The sequence below is a fragment of the Daphnia pulex genome, chromosome 10 (assembly GCF_021134715.1).
Source record: "Daphnia pulex isolate KAP4 chromosome 10, ASM2113471v1".
Lineage (NCBI taxonomy): Eukaryota > Metazoa > Arthropoda > Branchiopoda > Diplostraca > Daphniidae > Daphnia > Daphnia pulex.
In genome coordinates this window covers 7,637,759-7,664,034 of record NC_060026.1, presented here as the reverse complement: position 1 = coordinate 7,664,034, position 26,276 = coordinate 7,637,759, and the positions used below count along the sequence as shown (strand labels likewise).

At 40.5% G+C, this 26,276-nt stretch overlaps 2 protein-coding genes, 2 long non-coding RNA genes and 1 pseudogene across 4 annotated transcripts; 3 read left to right on the top strand and 2 right to left on the bottom strand.

Annotated features, from left to right (window-relative positions):
- Positions 1–4,238: 4,238 nt before the first annotated feature.
- LOC124205784 lies at positions 4,239–5,016 on the bottom strand. The gene is made up of 3 exons (XR_006879471.1): positions 4,934–5,016; positions 4,742–4,872; positions 4,239–4,682 (listed from the first exon to the last, which is right to left on the bottom strand). It is a non-coding gene; the product is annotated as an uncharacterized LOC124205784 (long non-coding RNA).
- An 11,918-nt stretch (positions 5,017–16,934) lies between these two features.
- On the top strand, positions 16,935–17,463 carry LOC124205781 (annotated as a pseudogene).
- Positions 17,464–21,449: 3,986 nt separating this feature from the next.
- LOC124205780 (trafficking protein particle complex subunit 8-like) lies at positions 21,450–23,303 on the top strand. The gene is made up of 8 exons (XM_046603289.1): positions 21,450–21,843; positions 21,904–22,042; positions 22,112–22,205; positions 22,263–22,465; positions 22,533–22,618; positions 22,695–22,793; positions 22,896–22,982; positions 23,048–23,303. The coding sequence occupies exons 1-8, from the start codon at positions 21,467–21,469 to the stop codon at positions 23,259–23,261; spliced, it is 1,299 nt and encodes a 432-aa protein (XP_046459245.1). The 5' UTR covers positions 21,450–21,466; the 3' UTR covers positions 23,262–23,303.
- On the bottom strand, positions 23,239–23,838 carry LOC124205782. Its single transcript, XM_046603290.1, has 2 exons — positions 23,680–23,838; positions 23,239–23,605 (listed from the first exon to the last, which is right to left on the bottom strand). Exons 1-2 carry the CDS (start codon positions 23,693–23,695, stop codon positions 23,304–23,306), a joined length of 318 nt encoding a protein of 105 aa, XP_046459246.1. The 5' UTR covers positions 23,696–23,838; the 3' UTR covers positions 23,239–23,303.
- A 5-nt stretch (positions 23,839–23,843) lies between these two features.
- On the top strand, positions 23,844–24,429 carry LOC124205783. The gene is made up of 2 exons (XR_006879470.1): positions 23,844–23,931; positions 24,007–24,429. It is a non-coding gene; the product is annotated as an uncharacterized LOC124205783 (long non-coding RNA).
- Positions 24,430–26,276: the final 1,847 nt, after the last annotated feature.

The window sequence follows — 26,276 nt, the reverse complement described above, 5'->3', positions numbered from 1 at the left end:
TACAAAATTAATAAGATAACATGCAAAATATTGTCGCGTACAGTTTAACACAAACGTCGATCATCGAGACGATTCTGGGAAACGACGATAAGGGGACGACTGTACTTAGACGATGATGACATAAGGTCACCTTGGATTTCCCTACATTTAAGACGACCCCCCCTAGTAGTCGTAAGAGTGGAGTCGAGTTGGGACCTGTCTGGTGTGTGGGTCTCTCGTTTTACTGGTGTTGGGCACTGTCGTCCGTTTTCGTGTCTTGGGAGTGACGGCAGTGCATGTGCTTTGGTGGAGGCTGGGCTCGTGCAATCACAGAGCCAACTCCGTTAAACTACACCACTGGTCGGCCACAGCAACGTGAAGCCCGCACTGAACCGCCCGTGACAATACATAACATGATGTAAGATACATAATATATAATATGTAGCTTATGCCTATACTGAAAGACACTGGATGAACACGCTTTGAAGTTGAAGGCGATGGGGTCGACCACATTGCAGCTTAATCCTCAACACCATCCTTGTCAGCAATATGATTGAGCCGATCCTCGTCGCTTCCGGTGTACGGATCTTCCATAATTACCTTCTTAACAGTAGCTCGTCTCGGTCTAGTTTTTTACTTTTCCTGTTCCTGAAATGTTTTGGCGGGATCGGAGACCTCCGTATCAGCGCCACCATTTAGTATCGATTCTGAGCGGCTAACCGCATCTCTGTAGGAATCTACATTTATAGAGCATAATAAGAGTAAGAATTATAATGATTAATAATAATGAGTTACTGGTGAAGAAAATATAAAATAATAGACACTATAACGTACCATGTGAAGAAATTACTTTGGCGTCATAGCGTGGCCATCTCAGGTTGAAGACTTCCTCCCTCTCGGCACGTTTTGCAGCGTCTTTGATCGGCAAAGCACATTTATTGTCGCTAAACTGGAACCAATGCACTGGCACTACAACTATTTCGTCATCTTCCACAATTTTTACAACAAAAAAGACCATTTTTGATAAAAAAAAGGTCTTTACGGTACTAGTGTGCTAGTATTAACTTATGTCTACCTATCCTTTTGCACGAGGATTACCAAGCTTACGCAAAGAAAATTTGCTACTGAGAAATTTTGTTACCTTAACTCTTTAAAAAAAATATAGCGTTGCAACACATATCGGTGAAAACGCGTTCGGTTTTACGGTACCATTGTACCATTACTTTGTTACAAAATTGGCAACACCTTTCAGTGACAGATTGACAGGTTGGATATGCACCTCATTATTAGTTTTATATTGTGGCTCATCAAAACAAAAATTATCCGGCCAGCTCTGTTGAACAATTCTATCTTCCAGAACAATATTTTCTTTTTTTTAAATTGTTGATTATGAAGTCCAGACAAGAAAGAAGACGCAGGCGTGATTATGTTGAATATTTAAATCACCTATAAGATTCCACCCTTGAATCATCAGATGGCGACGAAGAGGCTGTAGAATCTGTGGCTGTGGAGTTGCAATCAGCAGAAAGCGTTGAAGTAAATATAGTTATTAGAATATTTATTGTACGAGGGTTCGTCGACTAAACTTAAGCGTGCACGTAAACTTAAGCAAGATATTTTTTAGTCACCAACACTTTTACACAACCTGTAATATTCTTTGTATTATACTTGATTCATATCTATATTTTATATTATTTCAAATTAAAATACATATATTCAGTATCTACTACATATATATTATATTTTATATACATTAAAATAATCTTAGACTGTAATAAACTACGAGTGTTACATTATTTAAAAGAGACCTGCTTTATTTGATATAGATAGCTGAAATCTATTCGACTGTTGCTGCTGTTGAGTCTGACATTTGCATATCAAGTGAAGAGGATCCTGAAGATTCATCCAGTGTTTCTTCCTTGGAAGACGGTACTGAAACTGCCAGTATTGACGACGATAGATGTCCTGAGACTGTTGATGGTGTTCCCGTATGTGATGACCAACATACCCTCGCAGCCGATTTAAGAGGCTGGAAAACCAAATTCCATGTCCCACATATCCAAGTCGGAGAGTTGCTAGGTATTCTTAGAAAACACCACCCAGAATTTCCCGAGCATACACCACCCAAGTATACAGTCTACGAAAACGTTGATGGGTACTCCGCGACTAAAAGTAGTAATTAGATCCGTCAATCCTGGTATATACTACCATTTCGGAATCGAAAAAAGGTTGTTGTCTACCTTGACTTTCCTGGGAATCTTAATTCTTGATGACCCTGTTGGAATTTTCATTGGTATTGACGGCGTTCCTTTAACAAAAAGTTCAGGGAGCACGTTTTGGGTAATCGTTGGCTATTTACCTTTTGTAAAGGACTCGGAGCCTTTTTTTATTGGTGTTTACCATGACAAATCTAAGCCCCAATTTTCAAAAAAAAATTTACAATAATTAATAGAGGAAGCGCAGCATCTGTACACAACAGGATTTAGTTATCGTGGCAACTGCTACAAATTAAAAATTGAAGCCTTCGTTTGTGATGTTCCCGCACGAGCAATGATAGCTTGCGTTAAAAGCCACTCATCAGACCGTTATGGATGCGCTAGATGTGTAGGATCAGGCATTATTCTCGGAGAATTAAGAACCGATGATTCTTTCAGGAATAAATCTTGCGTAGATCACCATCACTGCCGATCGATAATGGAAAATTTAGACTATGTGGACATGATCCGAGATCTTCCTTTAGATCCCATGCATCTTGTAGATCTCGGTAAACAAAAAAAAATGTTAACGATCTTGTGCGGTCTTGATTCATGCAAAAGAATTCGAGGTGTGACTATGACACCTGTGGTCATTGAACAGATTGATAGATTTCTTGAAATTGTTCGGCCATGTATATCTCGATTAGAATTCGCCCGTCAACCTCGTAGCGTTAAAGAACTTCCTAAGATGGAAATCTTCAGAACACAGGGTTATTCTCCACTATGTAGGGGTCGTCTTATTTAACAACTATCTGCCCCATTCATTGTTCAATCACTTTCTTTTACTGCATTACGCGGTAAAAATATTGTCTTGTGAGGAATTTTGCATTGAAAAAAACGCATGTGCAAATTCTCTTCTCTCCCTTTTCATAAAGCAATCCGCCGTCCTTTACGATCCATCTTTTGTATCATATAATGTTCATTCTTTGTTTCATATTTCCTCTGATGTATTAAAATTCGTCGTTCTTGAAAATTTTACCGCCTATCGATTTGAAAATTGCTATGGCAAGATGAAAAAATATCTTATTAAAAGTGATAAGCCTCTCCAACAATTTGTAAAGCGACAGGTAGAAGAAGAAAAATGCAAGCTTTCATCTCGTCCTGCTGAGCGCGTTATCTTGCCAAAGTTTCAATGCGCTGAACCCCACAATGAAGGCCCCCTTCTTCAAAATTTAGTTGGTCGCCAGTTTAAAACTGCTAACATAAAAGGGATTGGAATTATTAAATCCCGGAGCCTAGCTGATAGTTGCGTTTTTTTATCGGATATGAGCTTGATTGAAGTCAAAAATTTCGTGATTGTTGGTGATACCATCGTTGCACTTGGTCATTTCTATAAAGTTCAGCAGAGCTATTCTATGTACCCTTTTCCATCATCCCACATCGGCGAATATTTAGTATCAGACATCTCCAATGAATTACATGCATATGATATCAATGACATTCTTTATATAGCTGTGCGATTACCGACCTCTGTTTTGCTGGATGGCTCATTTGTGTTTTTCCCGTTGAAAAGAAAATAAAATGGGAAAAGTAAATGCTAATTACCCAAATTGTTTAATTAAATTTTAAATTTATGAAATATATTACCCTCGTGATTGAGCCTTTAATTCCCCAATTAAGTAGTCCACAAAAATGGTGGATGCAAATTACGCCATAGTTATGTAAGATATGTGGTGACAGCTGGTGACTGCTATTTTCCAAAAGACAACGTAAAAAAGTATGACCGTCATATCGTTTTTACATCTGATTCTGCTAAAAAGTTATAGTGCTAAAGATGTCTTATTGACATCTTATGTATGGCATAGTTATCATTGCCATTTTTTTAGCCATGCGGTTTACATCTTAAAGATATAATTTTACATCTTTTTGAAGACTTTACATCTTTTAAAAAAAAATATATATCTTGGTGCCGTGTGGGAATACCTAAAAAAGTGACGACTGGATGGTGTTAACTGTACACAAAACAATTACTAATTCGTCTTTCAAAAGGAAAAGACACTGCAATTTTAAACATGAATTTGTATCGCTCTATTTATTGTAGCAGTGCGATTGGCTTCTTTAAGATGTTCTATAGATAGTTCGGCGCAGTGAGTTTATTGACATGACATCACCATGGAATTACGGCTACTTTGCTGTCCTCTTGTGTCATAATGCATTCAGCTGATTACACCTGGATCGAAAAACGTTTTCGTTGATGTAAACCATTTTTTATGGATTTCTTCAAAATATATAGAAAATAGGATAAGCACTAAACTAACTGCATGTTTCTTTAAATCATATATGCTTAAGTTTATCATTTGGACGCAAATAGAGAAAATTTTGAAAAAAGTTGAGCCCTAAGAAAACATAGTCTGTTACGGGGATCGTCATAAAAGGCTCAGTGGACTGTATTTGGGCAAACTCAACTTGGGATCGAAGAGTTTCAATAGTGTATAAACTTCACCAATCCTAATAACAAACAGGGGTCACTAACAAAGTAACATTTAAACAAGATTCAAATGCAATACCTGGAAAACCAGTCTTCGATGGGACGAATACAAATTGACGATGACACTTTGTCAACGTGCCAACGAGCCAATGCTTTTGGGATTACACGTCAAGGGACAACAAGTGCAAATACTTAAATATAAGCGGTTATCTACAAGTAAACCACATTACAATCAATACCGGTTATAAACAGTAAAGACAATTTTAGATACCTGTCAGGTTGCACATTAATTCACACAAGAAACGTAGAACTCAAACTATTTTCATGAAACTGACACTGAGTGACAGCAGGGATGGGAAAATCGACTAAACAGTCGTCAAAAGACAAGTGGCGCCATACTAATTATTACAATAAATGATATTTAAAATAATGCTGCTAGATGGCTTCTCATGCAGTGCATTTCGCGGGTCCATAGTCCTTACACTCAAAGCATAAGTCAAGCGTAAGCAAAAGTAATTTATTAAAATAAATACTGATTAAAAACGGTTTGCAACCAAAAGGCGATATTAGAGCTACAGCAAATTGGTCTAATAAACTCTACTGGAACCAGTGGTTTCGCCCCATACCCCAACAATGTATGGAAACTATGTAGATTACACTACCCCGAAAAACCAACAGCTTCCTCTTTCAGTTAAGAACTTGACTGGCTCATTTATCGTTTCACTAGTAACGTAGTAAAAGTCTTTCCTTTTTGGCTTTTCTTTACGAGCAATCTTTTCCCATCCCATCAATTTTGTAGTCTTAGTCTCGTAAAGTTCCCTGAAGTTGGCTGTGTGAGTCACGAAAATTTCCACACCTATGGGTCTTGAGTGTGGGCAGTAGAATCAGATGGCTGCAACAAACTCAAATACCGTTCCAGTCATGAAGAAATAAAAAGATCTGGAAGCAGATGAAATTGAAATATTAAAACATATTGTGTGGCATGTACTCCAACTAGAAGCATTGATAGCAGGTGCTTTCAATCTGGTGATGACCTCAATTAGAAAGTTTAGGCAACTGAGCCCATTAATTACCTTTCTGAAATCTCGGAGTGTTGGCAAGAAGTTGGCTCAATACGATATTCACAATAATTTTGGTAGCTTGTTGTCTTCAGTAAGGCATTTAACATGAAAGGGCTCCAAACTGGCAATGAAATGTTTTGCATAGAATATGGATGGAGTAAAATAAAATCCGCGTGAAGCAATAAACAAGCTAAAGGTAGATGAAATTTAGATGTTAAAATATTTTGTTAAAATATTTGTATACCACAATTGGAAGGTTTAGGCGAAGAACAATCAATTGTTACCTTTCTAAAAATTTGAACAGTTGTTGGCAAGAAGTTGGCTCTAAATACAAGTCAACATAGTTTTTACAGCTCGTGGCCTTCATGTGGACATTTAATTAATTAAGCTTGAATCAATTAAAATTAAGATTCAATCGGTCTATCTGGATATAATGCCAAGATAATTTTTTATTGCATTTATCCGATGTTTCACTGTTTGAATTTCTATTATTACTTATATTCTTTTATTTTTTTATTATTCATTATGGCCACGTGATGGGGCTGCTGGTGTGCAGCCTCATCGTCTTGTGGTTGCTTGCTCAAATACAAAAATATTTCAGCAGACTGAAATTCAGGTGTCATTCATTGAATGTAAGGGGAAAATGTGGTAGATGTGTTCGTTGGAATATATTTCGATGGAAATATTGACATTACAATTGGGTGACGAACAAGCGTCCGTTCGCAACTGGGTAAGTTAAATTTTGAACTTAAAATATTTTTTCCCATTTAAACCAATTCATTTTTATTCCAGACATGAAGGTCTGCTCGTCTTATTGGCGAAACCAAAGGGAACTATTGTAGTCTTAAGTGTCTAGTCTGGACTGCTTGTATTGACCATCCTCCCTGAATCGTACCCTATTGGGGGAAGGCTATAAGGCAACTTCAAGGAGACTCACGCCGCCTAGTAGTCTACACTATAACATCTTCTCCCTATACGATACACAAACAACAAGAGTTGACACAGAGTGAAAGGTACGAAAGACACCTGGGTGAGAACAGATAATACCAATAAACAAGAAAATTAAACAATGAATGCTGAAAAACAGAACTTCACGTGGACATGAACCACAGATCAAGACTAAATACGGCACAGGCTGCCAAATTAAAACACTACGGAGCCATTGACGCGAATACTGGCGGCCGGAACGAGTTACTTTCCGGGAAAGCGGCCGCCACTGGACTAACAGCCACCAAGCACTCCGGGCCACGACGGGAAGAGGGACGAACCGAAGTAGCCAGCCGAACCAGTGAATCAGCCGTGACTTGCGAAGGGGCTTTAGTGCCTGACAAAGGAGGAAGCGGAGTAGTTGGCGGCGGCGCTGGAATAAGCTGGGAAGCCTTGATTTAGCCGGACCAACAGGAAAATCATTGCGATTTGGAAGAGCACCCACCAACACCAAGAGAAATTGCAGACTTGGACTTGGTGCTTACAGCTAAGACGACGAATAATCCAAATTGATGGCCCAACTGGTGCGACGGAAACGCCTACCGTCAACGAGGCAAACAATATGTGAGTGAGGCTCCACGCAAACAGCTTCCACTACACCGGGCAACCACTTGGAACCAAAACAAGCCCTGACACGTTTTCCAACCACCAGAGCCGAAGAGCGCACATCCACTCCCCTGGTAGCACGCCTCTATCTATAGGATGTACGTCGCCCATCTTTTCAGCCGAGTGAGATATCTTAACCCGACGTCCATAGGATTGCCTATGTCTATACTAATGTCGCGTTGTAAGACATCCAAATGGGTACGGCTTACAGCCGTCTTCAAAATACTTAAATTTAAGCAAAAAGAAAAAAAAAAAGAAATGGTCCTCGATGGGCACTAAACCACGTTCTTTGGAGTGGTACTCCAGTTTTCTACCCACTACACCACTTTCTATCACTTTTCAACTGTGTTTGGTTCAACGGCTCTAAATTAATATTAGCAGTTAAAATGATGAAAATTTAAAGTCCTTGTCGTCCTCATCTATCATGTGGACAGATAATTTGGAAATCTCACAGATGTCATGTTACGTCTGTCTGTTAAGCGTCTGATTCCAGTCACAAATGGATGTCCGTGATCGTATGAGAAACGTACATCTATAGTACATCTATACGAAGATAGCATAAGGCCGTAGTAAATTGAGTATCCATGTGATATCCAATTTAGGTTGTAGCTAGATAAGATTTGATTTAGACATTAAGATATCTATATGATAGACGATGGATGTGAGTGTGCTACCAGGGTCTGCGCGTTTGATGAGAGGATGCTTCAGCCTGCCGACGGCGCTGGAACTGCTGCTGGACAAACTTCGATGGGACCAGCCTCGGAGTGAGAGCTGCTGGCAAGAACGGCAACGAGCCATGGAGATGACGGCCCTGCAGAAGCAGGGACGGAGACGGCAACTGACTCGAAACTGGAGTGAGCCGAATCGCGGCCAACACCTCCCACAGTGTTTTTCCATCTTGAAACATTTTCAACATTGTCATGTTCACCGTCAGGATGTGTCTTTCTGCGGGACCATTTGACTGTGGAAACTCCGGACTGGACGTCACATGCTGAACCCGGCGGTTGTCACAAAAACGATTGAACTAAATACAATCCAACTGTTACGTCTCTTGGCCGTCTAAAGAAATTGACGCGATTGTATTAGATGAGCCGAATACGAGAGACGACACAGATTACACGTGAGGTAAAAACTAGACTGAACTTGGTCAGGCGAGGTGATCAGGGGGAGAGGGACATCTAACGGTCGGTGGGGGAAAACCTTCAAGACAAGTACATAACACAAACTGTCTTTTATTATCCGAGAGAAGCAATTCTGGGGTTCCAAAAGCGGCCAAAAAGCCATCGAGGGCCTCAATTGCAGAAGCCACCGTGAGGGATTTCAACTTTGCCCCATATGGCCACTTGCTGTATTCGGCGACTAGAAGCAAATAATTAACCCCAGAAAACTGGAAGATATCCGCGGAGACATTATTCTAAAACGGATAAACCGGAAGACGAACCGGAAACAATTTTTTTTTTTGTTCTCCTAGCAGGTAGCACAACTGGCCACCATGTTGCGGATGTGGTCATCTTAGCCAGGCCAGAAAACAGACGATTTGGCCCGTCTCACACACTTCACTTACACAAAAATGGCTGAAATGAATGCCGTCCATGGCTTCCCTGCGCAATTACACTGGAACCACTAAACGTTTTCCTAAACGAATCAGACCGTCCACTTTACTAGGCGAATGACGGACATTCCAAAATGTACGTCCAGGGATGGGACAGTGAGTTTTCTTCTCGGGCCAGCCGGACAGCAGCAACTCTTTCACCAACTGCAGCGCCGGATCGTCCGAAGTGGCCTTAGCATAGCGGGACCGAGTATCCCGCAGCGGAATAATATGATCCAGAACTGTATGCACTTGCTCCTTGCATCCCTCCATGACGTCCTTAGTGAACAGTGCTGGCAGATGAGCTCTACTCAAAGTGTGTGCAATAGACAGTTCTTTCCCTGTCTAGTTTGTAGACCAACCTGAAATCAAAACGTTGGAGCTGGAGTCGCATACGTTGGATTCGAGGAGAACAATCAACTACTGGCTTATCCAAAAGCCCTCCAACGGCTTGTGATCAGACTCCACCTTCGCCTGCCGACCATACACATATTGCCAGAACCGTAGCAGACCGAACTGTACTGCTATTAGCTCCTTCTCTATTTGGCAGTAGCGCTGTTGAGTCTGGATAAGCGACGTCGATGAACAAGCCACCGGCTGGCCATCTTGAAGTAGGACCGCACCAATTCCTGTTGGCGGAGCGTCCACCGACAGCACAACTGGAATTTCTAAGTCAAACCTGCGCAGGGTGGAAAACGAATACATGCGGCTCTGCGGCTTTGCGGCTCCTCCCAGACCCATGCAGATGACTCTTTCAGTAAATCTCGCAGGGGACGAGTAACGCTGGCCAGGTTGTTGCAAAATTTATCCAAATACGTGGATATTCCCAAAAGACGGACCAAGTCAGCTTTTCCACCGGCATATAGCTCTGGCATATTCACTATTGCCTCCACCTTGGATGGGTCAACTTTGACCACTCCCTCGCCGATCATGTGGTCTAGTCAAGCCACGGCACCTCCTTTAGAAAAAATTTACACTTCTTGAGCTGGGGTTTGAGGTTGTGTTGACGACACCGAACAAGCACTTGACATAAATTGAAATGAAGCTCTGCCATGGTTTCACCTGTGACCAAAAAATCGTCAAAGTAAATCAGAACACATGAAAGTTCACCAAAAAACTCTGACATAGCTTGTAGATACACTTCTGGTGCCGACTTTATCCCAAACGGCATCCGAAGAAAACGAAAGCATCCACGAGATGTCGCCATAGTCTACAAGTACGAAGACTGCTCTGAAAGCGAAATTTGATAAAATCCCGACGCCGCGTCGAGACTTCAAAAGAACTTCGTCTTGCCAATTTTAGCAAACAGTTGTTCGACAGTCGGGACCGCAAAATGTTGTCGGAGTATTGCTTTGTTGAGATGGCAGGATCCAGAACAAGCCTAACATCACTATCTGGCTTGCTCACCACCAACATAAGGCTCACCCAGTCCGTAGGCTCTGTGACTGGAACAATAATACCGTCCACCACCATTTGATCCAGTTTGTTGTACACTGGCTCCTCAAGGCTGAATGGAAGTCTTCCGGCTTGCGAAACGACGGGATCCACAGCATTATCACCCGTAGCCAAACGTATTTATGTGATGTTCCACCAGCAGTTTACTCAGGCCCAAAAACACGTCCAAAAACTCCGTGACAACGGGTGGCACTGGCGGACGCGGATCAACTTCCATGGAATGAACACGCCGTATGAGGTTAAGCCGCTGGAAAGACGAAAGTCCCAGGATGGAAGGCTGATCTGGCTCATCAACCACCACAAAATCCACTATGTGTACATCACCACGAATCACCACTTTTGCAGTGTGGAGGCCGAGAACTGTTAAATATCCATGTTTGGCTCCATACCGGCGCAGACGCGGTCCAGGAAACTGGCGCCGTGTTGGAAACCGTTGAAACACTTCCCTCGGCAGAACGTTGCAAGAAGCCCCCAAGTCCAGCTTAAACTTGACGCTGACATCGTCCACCTTCAATTGTTCACTCCACTCATTCTCCTCCAACGACGAGTGTTGTTCTTTTTGGAGCTCGTGGAAAACATATTATTCGACTGACCGCTCTCCTCCTTCACCGCCCGACTTTCCTTACACCAAATGAAGCTGCATTTTTGTACCTTTTTGAGCAGGTCTCACACCAACACGAGATTACTCCGACGTTGTTGACCTTCTAGGCAAATTCTGCTGCCGACCTGGGTGAGTATTGGGGTAGCGCCGAGAATAGTGACCAGTTACTCTACACGAAAAACAAATGAATGCCAGTCAATCCGGCCCCACTTTTTCCGGCCCCAACTTTTCCGGCCCCAAAATTTTGGCTGGGGTGGGGCCGGAATGGTAAAAAAAAAGTTGCCATACCGGCCACAACTTTTCCGGCCCACAAAAAAAGGTGACAGATGGCTTTGGGGAGACCATACCTCCTGAAGGGAGGATTCAAAACGACGATACAAAAAGTTGACTGATGGCGGGAATTTAATTTGCTTTGGGCGACCATACCCCCTGAAGAAACGACGATAAAAAATCTCAGCTCGGCGGGAAATCTTTCATGACGATTGCCTTACCCCCAAATAAAAAGGCTACATTTTAGTTTTGTCTTGTCTGTCACGCTTTGACGATCTAAAAAATGGATGAAAGATGTGCTATATGCACTACAGTTTTTATTGGTAGGGCACAAAAAGTGCCTTGTTTTGTGTGTAAGACATTGATGCATCGTCTTTGTATTAAAGGTAATTAAAGGAACAAAATAAAATTTATTCTTGTGCTTTTAGAAAACTTAGTTAATTCTTCTCATTAGGATTGACTAAATTCAAGCCAGCCAAAATTTTGGGGCCGGAAAAGTTGTGGCCGGAAAAAGTGGGGCCGGATTGACTGGCACCCAAAACAAATGATGTGATTGGCCGAACACCGGCCTTTGGCGTGACGACGTCCACATCCCGAACAATCAACCATCTGTTGGCCGGCACCACCACCGCCGATCTCCTGCTGAGCTCAACCACCACTTTTTCAGCCATACTCGTCGCAACTTGTCGACTAGCCGATTCACCGAATCCTCCTGTCGGCGAACAGTAAGATCAGAACTCATCTATGTTAGCTGGGCAAGTGAAGCTTCACACGACCGGACTAAATCACACGCTTTCCCAAGATCTAACATTTTTCAAAGAGAAGTTTTTCCCGCGTTTGTGAGTCTGCCACTCTCAACACCACCTGATCACGTAGCACTGACTTAACTGACACGCCGTAGTTACAGCCTTTTGCCATGCCTCTTAGGCATACTATCCAAGAGCCAAACGATTCACCTGGCAGCTGATGACGACGCAAGAACTTAAATCTCTCAAAGACCTCACTTTTAAGGGGCTTGAAATGATCACCAAACCAGTCCAGCACTGGCTTATCGGATTTTTACGTGAAGAAATTTATGAACAACGTTCTGTGGAGTAGTTGAAGCTGTACAACAGAAAATTACAATCCGTGTGGATCGCATCTGTCTTATGCAGTGTTCGAAAAACAGGCTGATTCCCATGTAAATTGATAGAAACCAATCAGCGTTAGTGTAACACGAAACCGACAATGGGTAAATAAAAGGGGATACCTTTTCCCACAAGCTTCCAGACCTGAAACGGGTGTGCGACGTTCAGGCCCAGTCATTCAGGCCCGCGTCTTTCAGGCCCACTTTTATTGGGCATGAACGTCGCAAAAATTGGGCCTGAAAGTCGGACTTGAATGTCATTCAGGCCCAATATAATTTTTTATGTTTTTCACAGTTAAATATGTTGGAAATACATTCCATAACTAAGAATATTTAAACCTTTTTAAATAATGATCAATCAGTAATGATCAATCAGTTTAGGCTATACAGACAGTACCTACCCAAAGTTTGGGAACGCGCGAGAGAACCTTATGGAAAAAGGTGTTTTTCTCGGCGTTCCCAAAAATCCAATTTTCGTCAAAACGCGACGAATTTTTTTTTTTCCGTAGCCATAGTGTGTAGGAATATGCTGATTTTTTTAGATTTTTGAAATCAAGGGCAGGTTAATTCTTAACTTGAGCCCTAAGTTTGGGAACGCTCCGTAGAGCTATATGCAAAATTAGGGTACTTTAAGGGGGTATAACTACAGAACAGGTAGAGCTAGGAAGACGCGGAAAACTTTGAAATAAAGAGGTTCACTAGTTAAACAACATTCTTCATTTTCAGATTTTTCGCGTCATAATTAATGTAGTCAATTGTGAATTGGAAACAGTTTTATTTTTTTGTCCGTGTTTGTCCCTTTCTCCCCCCCCCCATTCCCACCCACGCCGGGTTGTCACCCCCTCATAAGCGCGCGTTTTCTGTGTTTAACAGAGAAAACGGCGCGCGGGGTGGAAATGGGTAGAAAGGGTAAGAAAGGGACACACACGGGCAAAAACAATAAAAACTGTTTTCAATAATTAAATGACTACATAATTATGACGTGAAAAATCTGAAAAAGAAGAGCATTGTTCAGTTAGTGAACCTCTTCATTTCAAAAATGTTAGATTACACTCATTTTGAAGCTCTGGGTCATTTCTATCTTCTTCCCTTGTCCTCTGCATGATACACCATGCAATATCCAACATGGACCGCTATATCATGACCGCATGATATAGCGGTGTCAGGAGCTATCGTTTTTTTATAATATAAATATGTCAATGATTTTGAAATTGCTTTTTCGACTTGGTCGAGGTTTGGTCCTCGGTCCTTCTACAATTCAACCCAAGATGCTGACCATTAGACCACCGGTGACATGATAGTCAACGGAGAAACATGTGTCCGTATAGTATGGCCCAGCTAAACCCCCCTTCACTCACCCCTCTCTCATTGGTACGCGCAGCCTCCCCCGCTCGACCACCCTTCTGGCCGGCTTGAGCAGTGCCCCGCGTCAGCCCCGTAAAACAAGAAACTTAAAAGAATATATGGCTAAAAGCGATGTAGACGGAGGGGGAGACTTTGATTTTACGTGATATTTCACGATTTCCAATCCCGATTATTTCGTGAGCAACACAAGTTAAAAATCTGTACTTTATTCCGTTGGAATCGCCGTGCGATTTAGAGCAGAATACACCTAGTCCGGATTTTTAGAGTTCCTTTCCGGATTACGATCCGAAAAAGACCTCCGGAAAAAGGGGGTATTTCGGTGCGGTTGAGTGGGAGATCGCTTGTTAAAGTGGACCCATATCGTAGGGTTCTATTTCGTCCGGTCCCATCTGCAGGGCCTATTTCGACCGATCCTATATCTCCGCCACCTTGCAAAAACGAATAACGTTCAATCAAAACTTGATTCCGCTAGGAATTGAACTCTAGTTTACAGTGTAGATTACGAATACTATAACCACTTTGCCAACATTTACATTTATAGGCTATTATCTTATGTTAACACTAAAAAAAACCGTCTTTCGTATTTTTTTAACAAATGAATTATTATACAAACAAATTAACATTTAATCATCATTTTATTTTTAAAAAAAACTTGGGCCTGAATATCGCCAAAATTTGACCTGAAAGGCACGTAAAAAAAAGGTGGGCCTGTAAGACGCGGGCCTGAATGACTGGGCCTGAATGTCGCACACCTCCTGAAACAAGAACATGTTCCTTGTTGTTAAACCACGGTTGAATAATCTCGTAAGTGACGAGCAAGTTAGTCGTTGGCACCAATAAATTTTGCTCGTCATTCTTCCGGTGAAGGCTGTCAAAGAAATTAGAGTCGAGAGTGAGTAGAGCATCGAGTTTGGAATCATATCGATAGATCGGCATAGAAAAGGATTTTCTATGTCGGGCGTCTTTTCCCCGCACATGGATAAAACCTGTCGAAAATTTGAATGTGGCATGCGTATACAAATTTTGAACAAAAAAATAATTTTTTGTTTCGTTTTCGTTATTTTTGAGCTGTAGCCTACAGATCGTTTTCGTTTTCATTGCAAAAAAAAGATTCGTTAACGAACTTTTTTGTTTTGTTAACGCGGCAACACTAGTAAAAATCTCCACACTGTCCTGTGTCCATCTTCAATTCTTCACAAAACTTGAGCTTTAGCTTCATTTTTCTCATAAGGTGGAGAACAGAAGAAATTTTTCTAAAAACAATTGATAACATAATAAACTAATGTGAACAAACAGTACCTACCAGAAGTTTGGAAACGCGCGAGAGAAGCTTATGTAAAAAGCCGATTTTCGCCGCGTTCCCAAAAATCAGGTTTTTCACGGAGAGTATTGAGGAGTATTGAGGACTTGTGGTGTCAAGCGAATCTCTGGTCTCATCTACGAGGAGACCCGCGGTGTGTTGAAGGTGTTCCTTGAGAACGTGATTCGTGACGCCGTCACCTACACTGAACACGCCAAGAGGAAGACGGTGACGGCCATGGACGTCGTCTACGCACTGAAGCGCCAGGGCCGCACTCTGTACGGTTTCGGCGGTTAAATCTGATTTTATTATTCAGACCCCGATATTTCAATTTAATCGGCCCTTTTCAGGGCCACCATATCCATAAAGAAAAAGATTTCTTAACCACTTAAATCATATATATTCTTGTCGACTTATTAATGTTAACTCTAACTTTATTAACAAGAGGAACAAAACAACATTGATACAAAAGATTTGATACAGGCGTTGGAACAATACACTTCAATATTATTTTTTTTTAATGATTTAATTCGATTCGATAATCCTAATAACTAAATTCGAAAAATATCCAGATGCTATTGTTTTTCTCATAATTTACAGAGTAAAATTTCTTTCTATTTCCTACTTATTCAGCCTTTAATTTTCGTCATTTTCTATTGTTGGTTAGCTACCAAAAAATGATTTCGTCACTTACGTACCAGTGGATTCTCATCTTGATCACTTTTGGAGTTAAATGAAATGGCTGTGGCATAGATAAAAATTGCTTAGATATCCTGATTTTCAACTTTCTTTCAATTTCTACTAAGTTGAATAGAATAAAAAATTCTCAATCCAAAATGTTTGACAACTTTCCGTCGTATTTAACAAAACATTTTGATTTTTGGCGAGATTTGCTTAGTATGAAAAATAAGTTACGTTAATATTGCTACGAAGATCAATTTTTATATCCATCCTTCTCTGAATCAAATGAATAGGGGCATTGAACCGAATCTGCCAAACTTGAAATACAGCAGAAGAGCGTACTATGTAGAATAGTACACTGGTCAAAAGCTCTAGATACTAAGCATTTCATAACGTTCGATCGTACAAATTGGGTCGAGTTTTGGACTCGATTAATAGACAAATGCCAATAGCAGTTAGTTGTTTTGATTTCTTGAATATTTTGGTGGCCCTGAAAAGGGCCGTTTGGTTTGTAGGTAGAGAGACCAAGAGGAACTATCTACTTGGTGCTGGTGTACTGCCTTGGTGCCTTCAGACACGGCGTGCTTGGCCAACTCACCGGGCAAGAGCAGACGGACGGCTGTCTGGATTTCCCGGCTAGTGATGGTCGAACGCTTGGTGTAGTGGGCAAGACGGGACGACTCTCCAGCGATGCGCTCGAAAATGTCGTTGACGAAGCTGTTCATGATGGTCATGGCTTTGGAGGAGATGCCAGTGTCGGGGTGGACCTGCTTCAAGACTTTGTAGATGTAAATGGCGTAGCTCTCCTTCCTCTTGCGCTTCTTCTTCTTGTCGCCCTTGGCGATGTTCTTCTGAGCCTTGCCGGCCTTCTTCGCTGCTTTTCCGCTAACCTTGGGGGCATTCTAAGACTTGGAGTAAATCTGAGATTACTAGGCAAATACCAGTGACGGTTGTTTGTCTGTCGAAGGATGTTTACCTGACAGAAGCAAATTCTTCCGACCGGAGGACCAATCGGATAGCCCCAGCAGTGGGACAGCAGATGTTCCATATTTCAGCACAGAAGGAGGAGGACCATCTGGTAGTTAATTTAACATAATCTTCATTGTGTTACATGAAATAATGGCGGGAATAAGTTTTAAAGCTGCCTTTTCGATTGGTTTAAAATTGTCTTACTGTGTTCAGTTGTTCACCATTAATCCGATCATGGTGAGTATATAAATAAGCCTCAACATCTTTTCCAAACTTTATCATTTCGTTCCTTGATTTTAGGAACCGCGTTCACTTACTCTACATCTCAACATGTCTGGCCGTGGCAAAGGAGGCAAAGTAAAGGGAAAGTCAAAGACCCGTTCCAGCAGGGCCGGACTTCAATTCCCCGTCGGTCGTATCCACCGAATGCTCCGCAAAGGATCGTACGCTGAGCGCGTCGGTGCCGGAGCGAGCCCCCGTCTACTTGGCTGCCGTCATGGAGTACTTGGCCGCTGAGGTCCTCGAGTTGGCCGGTAACGCCGCCCGTGACAACAAGAAGACCCGCATCATCCCTCGTCACTTAATTGCAATTGGCCACGACGAAGAGTTGAACAAACTTCTCTCCGGGGTCACCATCGCTCAGGGTGGTGTCTTGCCCAACATCCAGGCCGTTCTCTTGCCCAAGAAGACCGACAAACCCGCCAAGGCTTAAACTTCTCCCGTCTTTTCATAAACGGCCCTTTTCAGGGCCACCAAATAATTTAGAAAAAAAGAATTAGCTAAGTGCTATTATTTTTCGTACATTTCAATCTGGTTGTGGAAACTGAGTGGCAATGATAACGTGCGGAAATTTTCTGATTCATCGCAAGGTAGCACTCTTGCATTGTTTTGATTCAACTTGACTCAATTCGTCTACTGGTATTTCTCTTGTCCGACTGAGAGAAAAACATTTCTTATTTTATATTTCGGTTAAATGGAAATATTTCAAACTTTATACATGTTATTGTTGTATAGACTTATTAGTTTACTTTCTATAACTCTGAATTCAGTGAGTTTATGATCCACCTTGTTCAAATTCATGCAACCTTGTCCACTCCCCCTCAGTTTCAGTCCTAATTAAAAATGGTCGCCGGCTGGCTTGCTGGATGTTGGTAGAAGCGGATGGTGGTGTGACAGAGATTCTGATGATAATTCTTATCTTAGTGAATTGGTAATTGTTATATTTTTCGTGGATAATATTGTGATAGCACTATGCCTATTAGAATCTGTCTGGCATTTCAATTTTAACATGCCACCTTTCAACCAACTTAAAATAGAACTTGACTGGCAGTAAAGTGTGAAGAAGAGTTTTCTTCTATGGTATATTTTATTATTTGGTCTTTATTCGTAAGCTTGGGTTAGATAAACTTTAAATGGTTTAATAGATTACACACTATTTAGATTCTTATTTCATTCTTGACTCAATATTTTCAGATAATATCTTCAACTTAAGGTTTCGTGTGTCCTGGGCACTTTTGATAATAGAGATAAAATGGTCCAATCCAAGTTTTGCCTTCCAAAACTAAGGAAATTTTATTTGTAAGGTAGTTATTTTGATTAAAATTATTTTATTTACTGTGATATTTAAGGATGGAAATGCGTAATTAGGTAGGAAACCTTTCTGACAAAGCATTGTTTTCCAGTCGTTGCTGGATGGACTGTTTATGGGTGAGTTCCCATTCTAAAGACAAATTCTAGCCCACACCTCACCAAAAGGATAGCCTGATCACTCCTTCCCTATCTCTTTGTAAAATGCAAGTGGGCAACCAGATGCTCATGGTAGAGAAATTGAAACCTATTTTTTTGTATAGCTTACTCAATTATGATCAAGATTTGGTTCCCACATGCATTTAACAATTTGCAAAGCCAACTCACTTTTTCATTCACTTAATAGTCTAAATTCCATTATGTTCTCTCTTCAGGAAATGTAACGTACTGGAATTTTCACTTGGTGAACATTTTGGAATTCTTTTCTATTATAAACTGCTTAGTTTTTCAACCATCCTATAATGATAATTTCACTTGATTGCTAAATGGATGAAAAAATAATTCCTTATAAATTTTGTAATTATTCCATTCATTTCTTGTTAACTCCTATGTCTATGATTCAGGAGTAGGATGTTGCGCTTTCTGAAAGCAATCCAGTCATTCGTTGATACAAAGGAATCCATCGGATGCCGCTAGTTGGCTAAATTAAAAACTGCGACCACCAGAAGGCCGAGTGTATATTTGTGAGTGACGGGATTTCTCCCATTTTCTCCGAGACGCTGAGCAAAAATGTGTCGCTGTATGAATGGTTATCAATCACATTATAGTAATGAAAATGGCAATTCTTTTTTTGTCCTTAAGTTTACTTTATGTAAAATATTTGTGTTTGAATTAACAGGTAAGCTAGCCTATAATTTCAACTTGGCTGAAATCATCTTATCACATGACCAACTGATGTTCATTTTTTGCTGAAATGTCAGACTTTTGTAATATTTGAGAAAATGTCAGTGAATCCATACGACGTATATACTCCAGTACCTGTAAAGCACAAAAGTTTGTGTTAGTATTTTTTTTTTTTTTTTTTCAAGTAAAGGATATTTTACATTTCTTTCCTTCTTCGACTTTTTAGGCTTCAGCTCAAAAGAATACTCATCGATCGTTGCTAAGTGCCACCAAACGTTGGTTCGGTAGTAGCCGACCCGCTGGTCTCCAAACAACTCAGACTGTTGCCGTGAAGTAAGCATATTAATAAAACTAAATTTTTAGAGTGGACTTAAATTTTTATGGAATTTTTTACAACTACCATCCCGAGTCTGTCCAGCTACAGCTTCGACGCGTAGGCGATTTAGCATTTCTTCTAGGTCACTATGAATTGGCCTATCATTCCTATCATTCTGCCAAAAAGGACTTTGAAGCTAATCAAGCTTGGCTTCACTATGCTGGAGCCATGGAGATGGCTGCACTCTCCGTCTTCCTGCAGAATGTTCATAAACTCATAATCGTACCATCCCGTTCCACTACTTCGACAAAGCGTTGACCACGTATCTGCAAACTTGCAAGTCCGTTTTAATCAAACGAGTCATGCCATTCAGCAAAATTTTAGTGTTTCCTTTTTACAGGATGCCGTATTGGAGCACGCGCTGCGCCATTTTGGCATCTGAGTGACTTAAACGACGAATCAATACAGTGACGCCGCTCTACAACTAATTCGACTTACCAGTGAAGACACCGATTTACGGAGCGCCGTCCTTCTAGAACAAGCTGCCCTTTGTTTTCTTCGATCTGCCGTCTAACCAAATTCGTCATCTGGCGGTAATTTAAATGTCAGAAGATTGAAACTTTAAAAGAATAAATTAACCCAATTTTGGTCTTAATGTGTAGATGCCGCCAAACCGAACATGGTGCCCCTCATCCGCAAATACGCCTTCCACATGATTCTGGCTGGTCATCGGTTTGGCAAGTCGGGGCAAAAGCGCCACGCTTCTCGAGCTTATCAACTCGCTTTGCAAGTATGTCCTTTAAGCCACTTATCTTCCCAGATTTTCCTCATAGTCAAATTTGTTCCAGGTGTATAAAGGGCATGGTTGGAGCTTAGCTGAAGATCACATACACTACACAGTAGGGCGACAATGCTTAAATCCACAACAGATTGAAGCAGCTTGTCATGCGTTGGGTGCTCTTTTAAAGCCAGATTATTTGCAGACTGCCGCTCAGCAAACCGCCTATTTAAATGAATTCATTCGAGTTCACCAGGTAACTGGTTTTTAATTAATTTTTTGCAATATGATATTTCATAAATTTTTTTAAACCTAGACAGTTCTTAAATAAACACCGAGAAAAAGAAATCAAAACGTCAACTTCACTTCCAGTGTTACCCCTGCCTGTGATCGATAGCAACCAGATCAGAGTATTAGTTGACACGAAAGATCCCACGGAAAACATTTGTCCGCCCGTGTCTGAGGCCTCACATGTCACCTTCAACGACGACGAAGTTCATCACGCAAAGTACGTTTGTCACTTAACTATTTTTAAAATAATCATCAATAATGGAATGGTTGTGTTGTATAGGTGGGCCAATATGGAAGAGAAACTGGTGCAGTCGGCCTTTGGCACAACTCATGCCATGTTCCGGCCTACCAATCTTCTATTTTCTAATACGACCAACAATACGGCTCATCTACAAACGTATTGTGATGGTAAAAGAAATTAATTTTTCGGTTTTAGAAGATAAATTCTAATTTATATTTCATGGTTTTTTTAGACCTCATTAGTTTAGAATTACCTTTGACCAACCCCTTGCGCATTCCTGTCCTATTATGTGACATTCGTCTAGTGTGGAACTTCTCTGGAGCGGACGGCAACCTATCAAATCTACTCATGACAAACAACAATCCATTGGTTACCACTTACATTTTACCAAGGATTGTACTGAATCCTTCTTCTTCACATAAGGTTTAATTTGTTTCTGTTTGCAGCTCAATTGCAGCAATGCTAATATTAAGTTTTGCGGTAAAAATTAGGTTGTTTTGAACGTGAAACCCAAAGCAGAGGGAATGCTGACCATTGAAGGAGTCGCTTTTGGCCTTCGCCCAGTCAATGTAGAGCCTTCGGCAGCAGTGGTTGGATTAGTATCGTCAGTGTCAGGTAAGTTTACTAGTATTTTATGTTGGTTAATTTTCGTCAAATTTAAACTGAAATTTTGCTTTAGGGCGAGTAATGTTAAGCTTGCAGGGCCCGAGGTTAAATGCGACCCAACAGGAACGTCATGGCAAAGTATATGCTTCTGACAAAAGACTCTCGATCCAAGTCGGGCCACGCATATATGCCTAAATTGCAAGTGCTGTTCAACTCCTTACCTGAATTTCTATTTAGCGGAGAAATTCGGCCAGTGGTGGTTGAACTCTCCAACATTTGCCCTAGTGTACCCGTTGCCAATATTATTATCGCTTCCAACGATCCCTTACACCTCGCTTTCGACCTTCCCCGCATTGAGTGCAAAAATGTTCGAAATGATCAAATTGCACTCTACCGTTGGCATCCCACTCAAAAATCAATTAAAATGTGGTTGAAAGGCACCGAAAACGTTGGGTTAACATCATTGGATCTCATGTTTTTCTCTACTAATCCCGCCATAAAAGCCAGGTAATCGGAAATTAAAATTTGATTGATGCGAATTAATTGACTTATAATTTCTTTGTAAAGATATCGTCTACTTCGCCACTGTTCGAAAATCTTTGTCTCTTCATCATTGAGCCTCGGTGCCTGGGTTCAAAGAGTTCCGAGTGGGGAGGATCGCACTGAAACATTGGCCGTTCAACTCCAAGTTCGGAACCTCAGAGACGTAATTCAATTAAATTTCACGAAACGATTGATACTTCAGAAAATAATATTGGGGTGTATTTGTCTACAGGCGGATGACACATCTCTTAGTGGTATTGAAGTTTCGCAGGTGGCTCTTCTTAGCAATCGATGGCATTTGCGTTCTGATCAGTCAACAATTCCAGGTGCTATAATTACTGAACTTCTTTAAAGCAAATAACAACGTGTTTTGTCTTGTTTAGACGGAGTACTTCATCCACAAGAAAGCCTCATTGGGGTGCTATTGGCCATCCGAGGAACTGAAAAGAGAGAATACAACGAGAGTGTTGTGCTAAAATTACCAAGCCATGGACGAGCTGTCGATTTCCAACTCGACCCATACCGATCATTCGTTAAAGAATTTCAGAAAACTACACCCGACACAACTCTGGTTGTGTGCTGGACGGTAAAATATTATACTGTACAACATTTTGAGTTAAATCAACGATCTAATTTGTTTTCTTCTTGACTAGGCTACGCAAGCTTCTGAAGATGGATTTGGTACTTTACTCATAGAAGGGCAACATTACTTTGGTTGGAATTCCCAAGATATAGCAAGGTTAGAACTGTTCAATTAACTTTAAATTTATGCTGCTGAGTAACTGTTTCCTTATAACTGTCTTTTTTCCTTTTAGCTCAAGTTTGCCAGAAACCAGTTTGAAATCACATCAGCAGTTGGTTTCCTACTCCATGGAGTATTCAACAAAAGTGTTTCATGATTTTGACCAACAGAAGTAAGTTGGGTCTACATAGTAGGCCTAGTTCTTTAAAAACAAGTGTTTCAATAATTTTTTGGAATTTCATCACTTCATTATCATTGCATATTTTTCTAATAGGTTGTGTGTTATACCAGTAACTCTGTATCTTCACAATTGCAGTCAGCAACAAGTCAATGTTCATTATTCAGCCAACTTCAATACAGGGTAAAATTTATAATGACACTAAAAAAATTTTATTCACCCCAACCAAATGATTTTTTTTTTTCCAGGAAACCCCCACGTGCTTCTCAGTTGTACATGCCTGAAGCTGCTTCTCCCCTACTTTGGATAGGTTGTGTTCAAGGAGATGTTTGTTTGAAAGATACACCTGCTTACAGTCTTGTTCAAGGGTTACAAATCGATGCAAGAATGTTGGGTGAAAATGTTAGAGTACCAAGTCCAAAAATTGAGTATACATTGATTGTTGATCACAAGGAAGTTTAATTGTATTATGTAGGTGAAAAAATAAAGTTGTTCAGATTTTAATCATTGACTCCAATTTCCAAGAAGCTTCTCAATTGAAGGATACATCCATTCATCTTTGGAAAGATTATGAGCTTCTTCATTTATCTTCTTCAATCTTTCTTCATGAGCTTCCAGCTCTGTTGAGGAAAGGATTTGGGAGATGTACCTTTCAAATGACACTTTCATGAAAGCTTGATCGGTTTTCTCCATTTCACTCACACCTAGTTCCATTTCAGTTCGGTTTGCTCCTTGTGCAACTTTGGGAGGGATTTCTTGTTGACCAGGGGACAACATCAGTGTTCTTCTTAAATTCACTCCAATTACTGTTAAATTTTTCAATGGAAATTTTTAAGTGATGCATCAATGCATCAAGTGGGGAAAAAAATTAATGGCTTACAGCTGTTTTGGTTCATCTTTAACTTGATGGAATAAACAAGTAAATCTTGGAAAAAAACTCGGAAGTCTCGAATAACTGCAAACAGTTGCACCAGCAGACGACAGAATGAATTAGTTGACAGCTGGAAGGCGGAAGCAGCACACCTTGTGGTCGCGGGAGGAATACAAATACCGACAAATACAATCTCCCGATAAAGATTCTATCCCAAAGCTGCCCCACCTATCGTCCAATTAGTTGGCGTTTTCCACTCAGGTCTTAAATACTAATTTCATTACAACATTTATTAATACTTTTTATTATATTCAAATTGAAATTACGTTATAATAGAGGAGAAGATGACGGTTATGGCAATGACGTATTCACACTTCAACATAGTCAACATCGACTCATGTTAATATTGACTTGAATCTCAATTTCATTGAGGATAAAATTAATTTGAGTTTTTAAACAAGAAATTTTATTGAAATAGTCAAAGGGTTTAGTAAACTACAACATGGAAGAAAATATGGAAAGGGGACTATGGTAAGTGAAATTGATGTCATTTTAAAGAAATCCATTGAAATTTTTGCTTTCAAAATCAGGTACAATGGCAAGTTAACTAAAGTGGATCTTCAGTCCCGAACCAAAAGAAAGATTACTTAGACGCTCATGCAAGATTATTTCGATTATGAAAAATGAACTGCCATATGTGAGATGAAATGAGATGTGAGATGAAATCAATTATGAATGACATATACAACAACAAACAAATACTTTTCAAAATTTTTATTGATAAGGAACCTCGATTGCAGCTAACTTCTTGAAAATACACATGTATTGTTTGAACATTCCTTATCTTCCATCTCAGTCGTGGGATGGCCCCATCATTGGGAACTGGTTCCCGGCAGATCTTCCTCTTCTTCAATTTTCTTGGCCAATTGAGATAGAACCACCTTTTCTTTCTGTAAATAATTAACACGATAAATTAAAAAAAATTTTGGGCAATGAGGGGGGATTGCGTAAGGTGATAACTTACCACAGTCAGATACACCTGCTTGCCTCCTGAAAGCTCTTCTTGCGGTTGGATTTTTGAACAAAAATCCTCGTGTTCACACCAGCACCTGGCTCTCTTTTGTCCACCAGCTTCGTCAGAAGCATTCCCCATCTCAACATCATTCTGCGGTTTCTTGGACCCTGCATGAGAAACAAGATTTAGAAAAAAGATTTTAAAATTTAGGGCACAAATAAGGAAACTTACTCTTTGGCTTTGGCCAATCAAATTTTTCCCGTAGGACATACTGCAGTGGGGGCCAAACTGCAAATTTTCCTACAGCAACTGCAGCTAAACCAACAAGGGCTTCTGCCACGTGCACGGAGATGTCGGCAAAGGAATGGTAAAACTCCTGTTCTGAATCCATTGCTTAAAATTGTTGTTAAAAACACAAGTACGACTGACGGGAGCAGGGCTGGATCACTGCGGTGAACTTACTACCGCGGTACTACCGTGCGGTAGCGGTAGAACCACGCAGTAGTACCGCACGACTTAACTCTACCGCAGTACCGTGTTAGTTTTCAAATTACCGTGCGGTAGCGGTAGTTTTCCACGCCATCTAGCGCTGATTTTGTATAACACAATAGAAAAACAATAGATGGCGCTCTAATTTTTCTGGAGCAATTCATCAGGCCTCTGTTGGATCACCAATCTTTCACGTTTTTAGGCCAAACAATCATAGTTATCCATTTTTAAACTTTTTAATTGACATTTGCGAATGAAATTTCATGACATTGTAGGTCAACTTGAATTAAATATGAGCGGCGTATAAGCGCCTTGAGTGAAAAAAACGCTTGTTTTCTAGAAGCACGCGCACGCGTTCACGGCTTCTGAAATAAAACGTCGCCCTTCCGTACTCCGCATGGTTGGAAGGTTTGTTCTGCCTTGCTGGAAAGATCTATTGTACCAGTGAGCAGTTTCTTGAATGATTTTTTATTTTAAACCATTTCGTTAAATTAAATCAAAAATTAACTCAAATTTATTTAATTACAAGATTTAAATCATGCATGGATGTTTAATTTAATTCGTGATTTAAACGGTTTAAAACACAGTGAATCCCGGATAAATAATAAAATTGTAACAAGACGAGAAAATCATACAAATGAGAATCTTTTTGCCAAGATAAATTTTAAAAAAAATGTATTTTCAAAATCAAAACATATTTGATTGAATTTTTTGATTGACTTCAAAAAAAATATTTCTGATTTTGATTCATTAATCAAAATAAATCGTGATTGCCACTGAGGAATGGGTTTTTAGATCCAAATTAAAAAGAAAATTTTTAATGAAAGTATATAAACTCTTCTATATTCCGCTTGAAATGGATTTGAAACATTTCAACATTTTCATTTGCAAAAGAATTAAATACTACCGCAGTACGACTACCGCTACCGCGGTAGTACCGTACCGCGATAAATTTTTCTTTTTTAAGTTACCGCTACCGCGGTAGCGGTAATTTTTTTAGACTACCGGGCCCTGCCCGTCACGGGAGGGAGTAATGTCAGAGAAAGAAGCAGGAAAACGAATGGAACAGTCAAAAATTTTACTTTTAGCCTGCGACGTTGTC

What these genes read in the sequence shown, in the direction of transcription:
- LOC124205780 (XM_046603289.1), top strand. Translation starts at nt 21,467, where the DNA reads ATGGCAAAGTATATGCTTCTGACAAAAGACTCTCGATCCAAGTCGGGC. An exon ending in TGATCAGTCAACAATTCCAG is followed by an intron (nt 22,206 to 22,262) that starts GTGCTATAATTA and finishes TGTCTTGTTTAG; the next exon opens with ACGGAGTACTTCATCCACAA. An exon ending in AATTCCCAAGATATAGCAAG is followed by an intron (nt 22,619 to 22,694) that starts GTTAGAACTGTT and finishes TTTTCCTTTTAG; the next exon opens with CTCAAGTTTGCCAGAAACCA.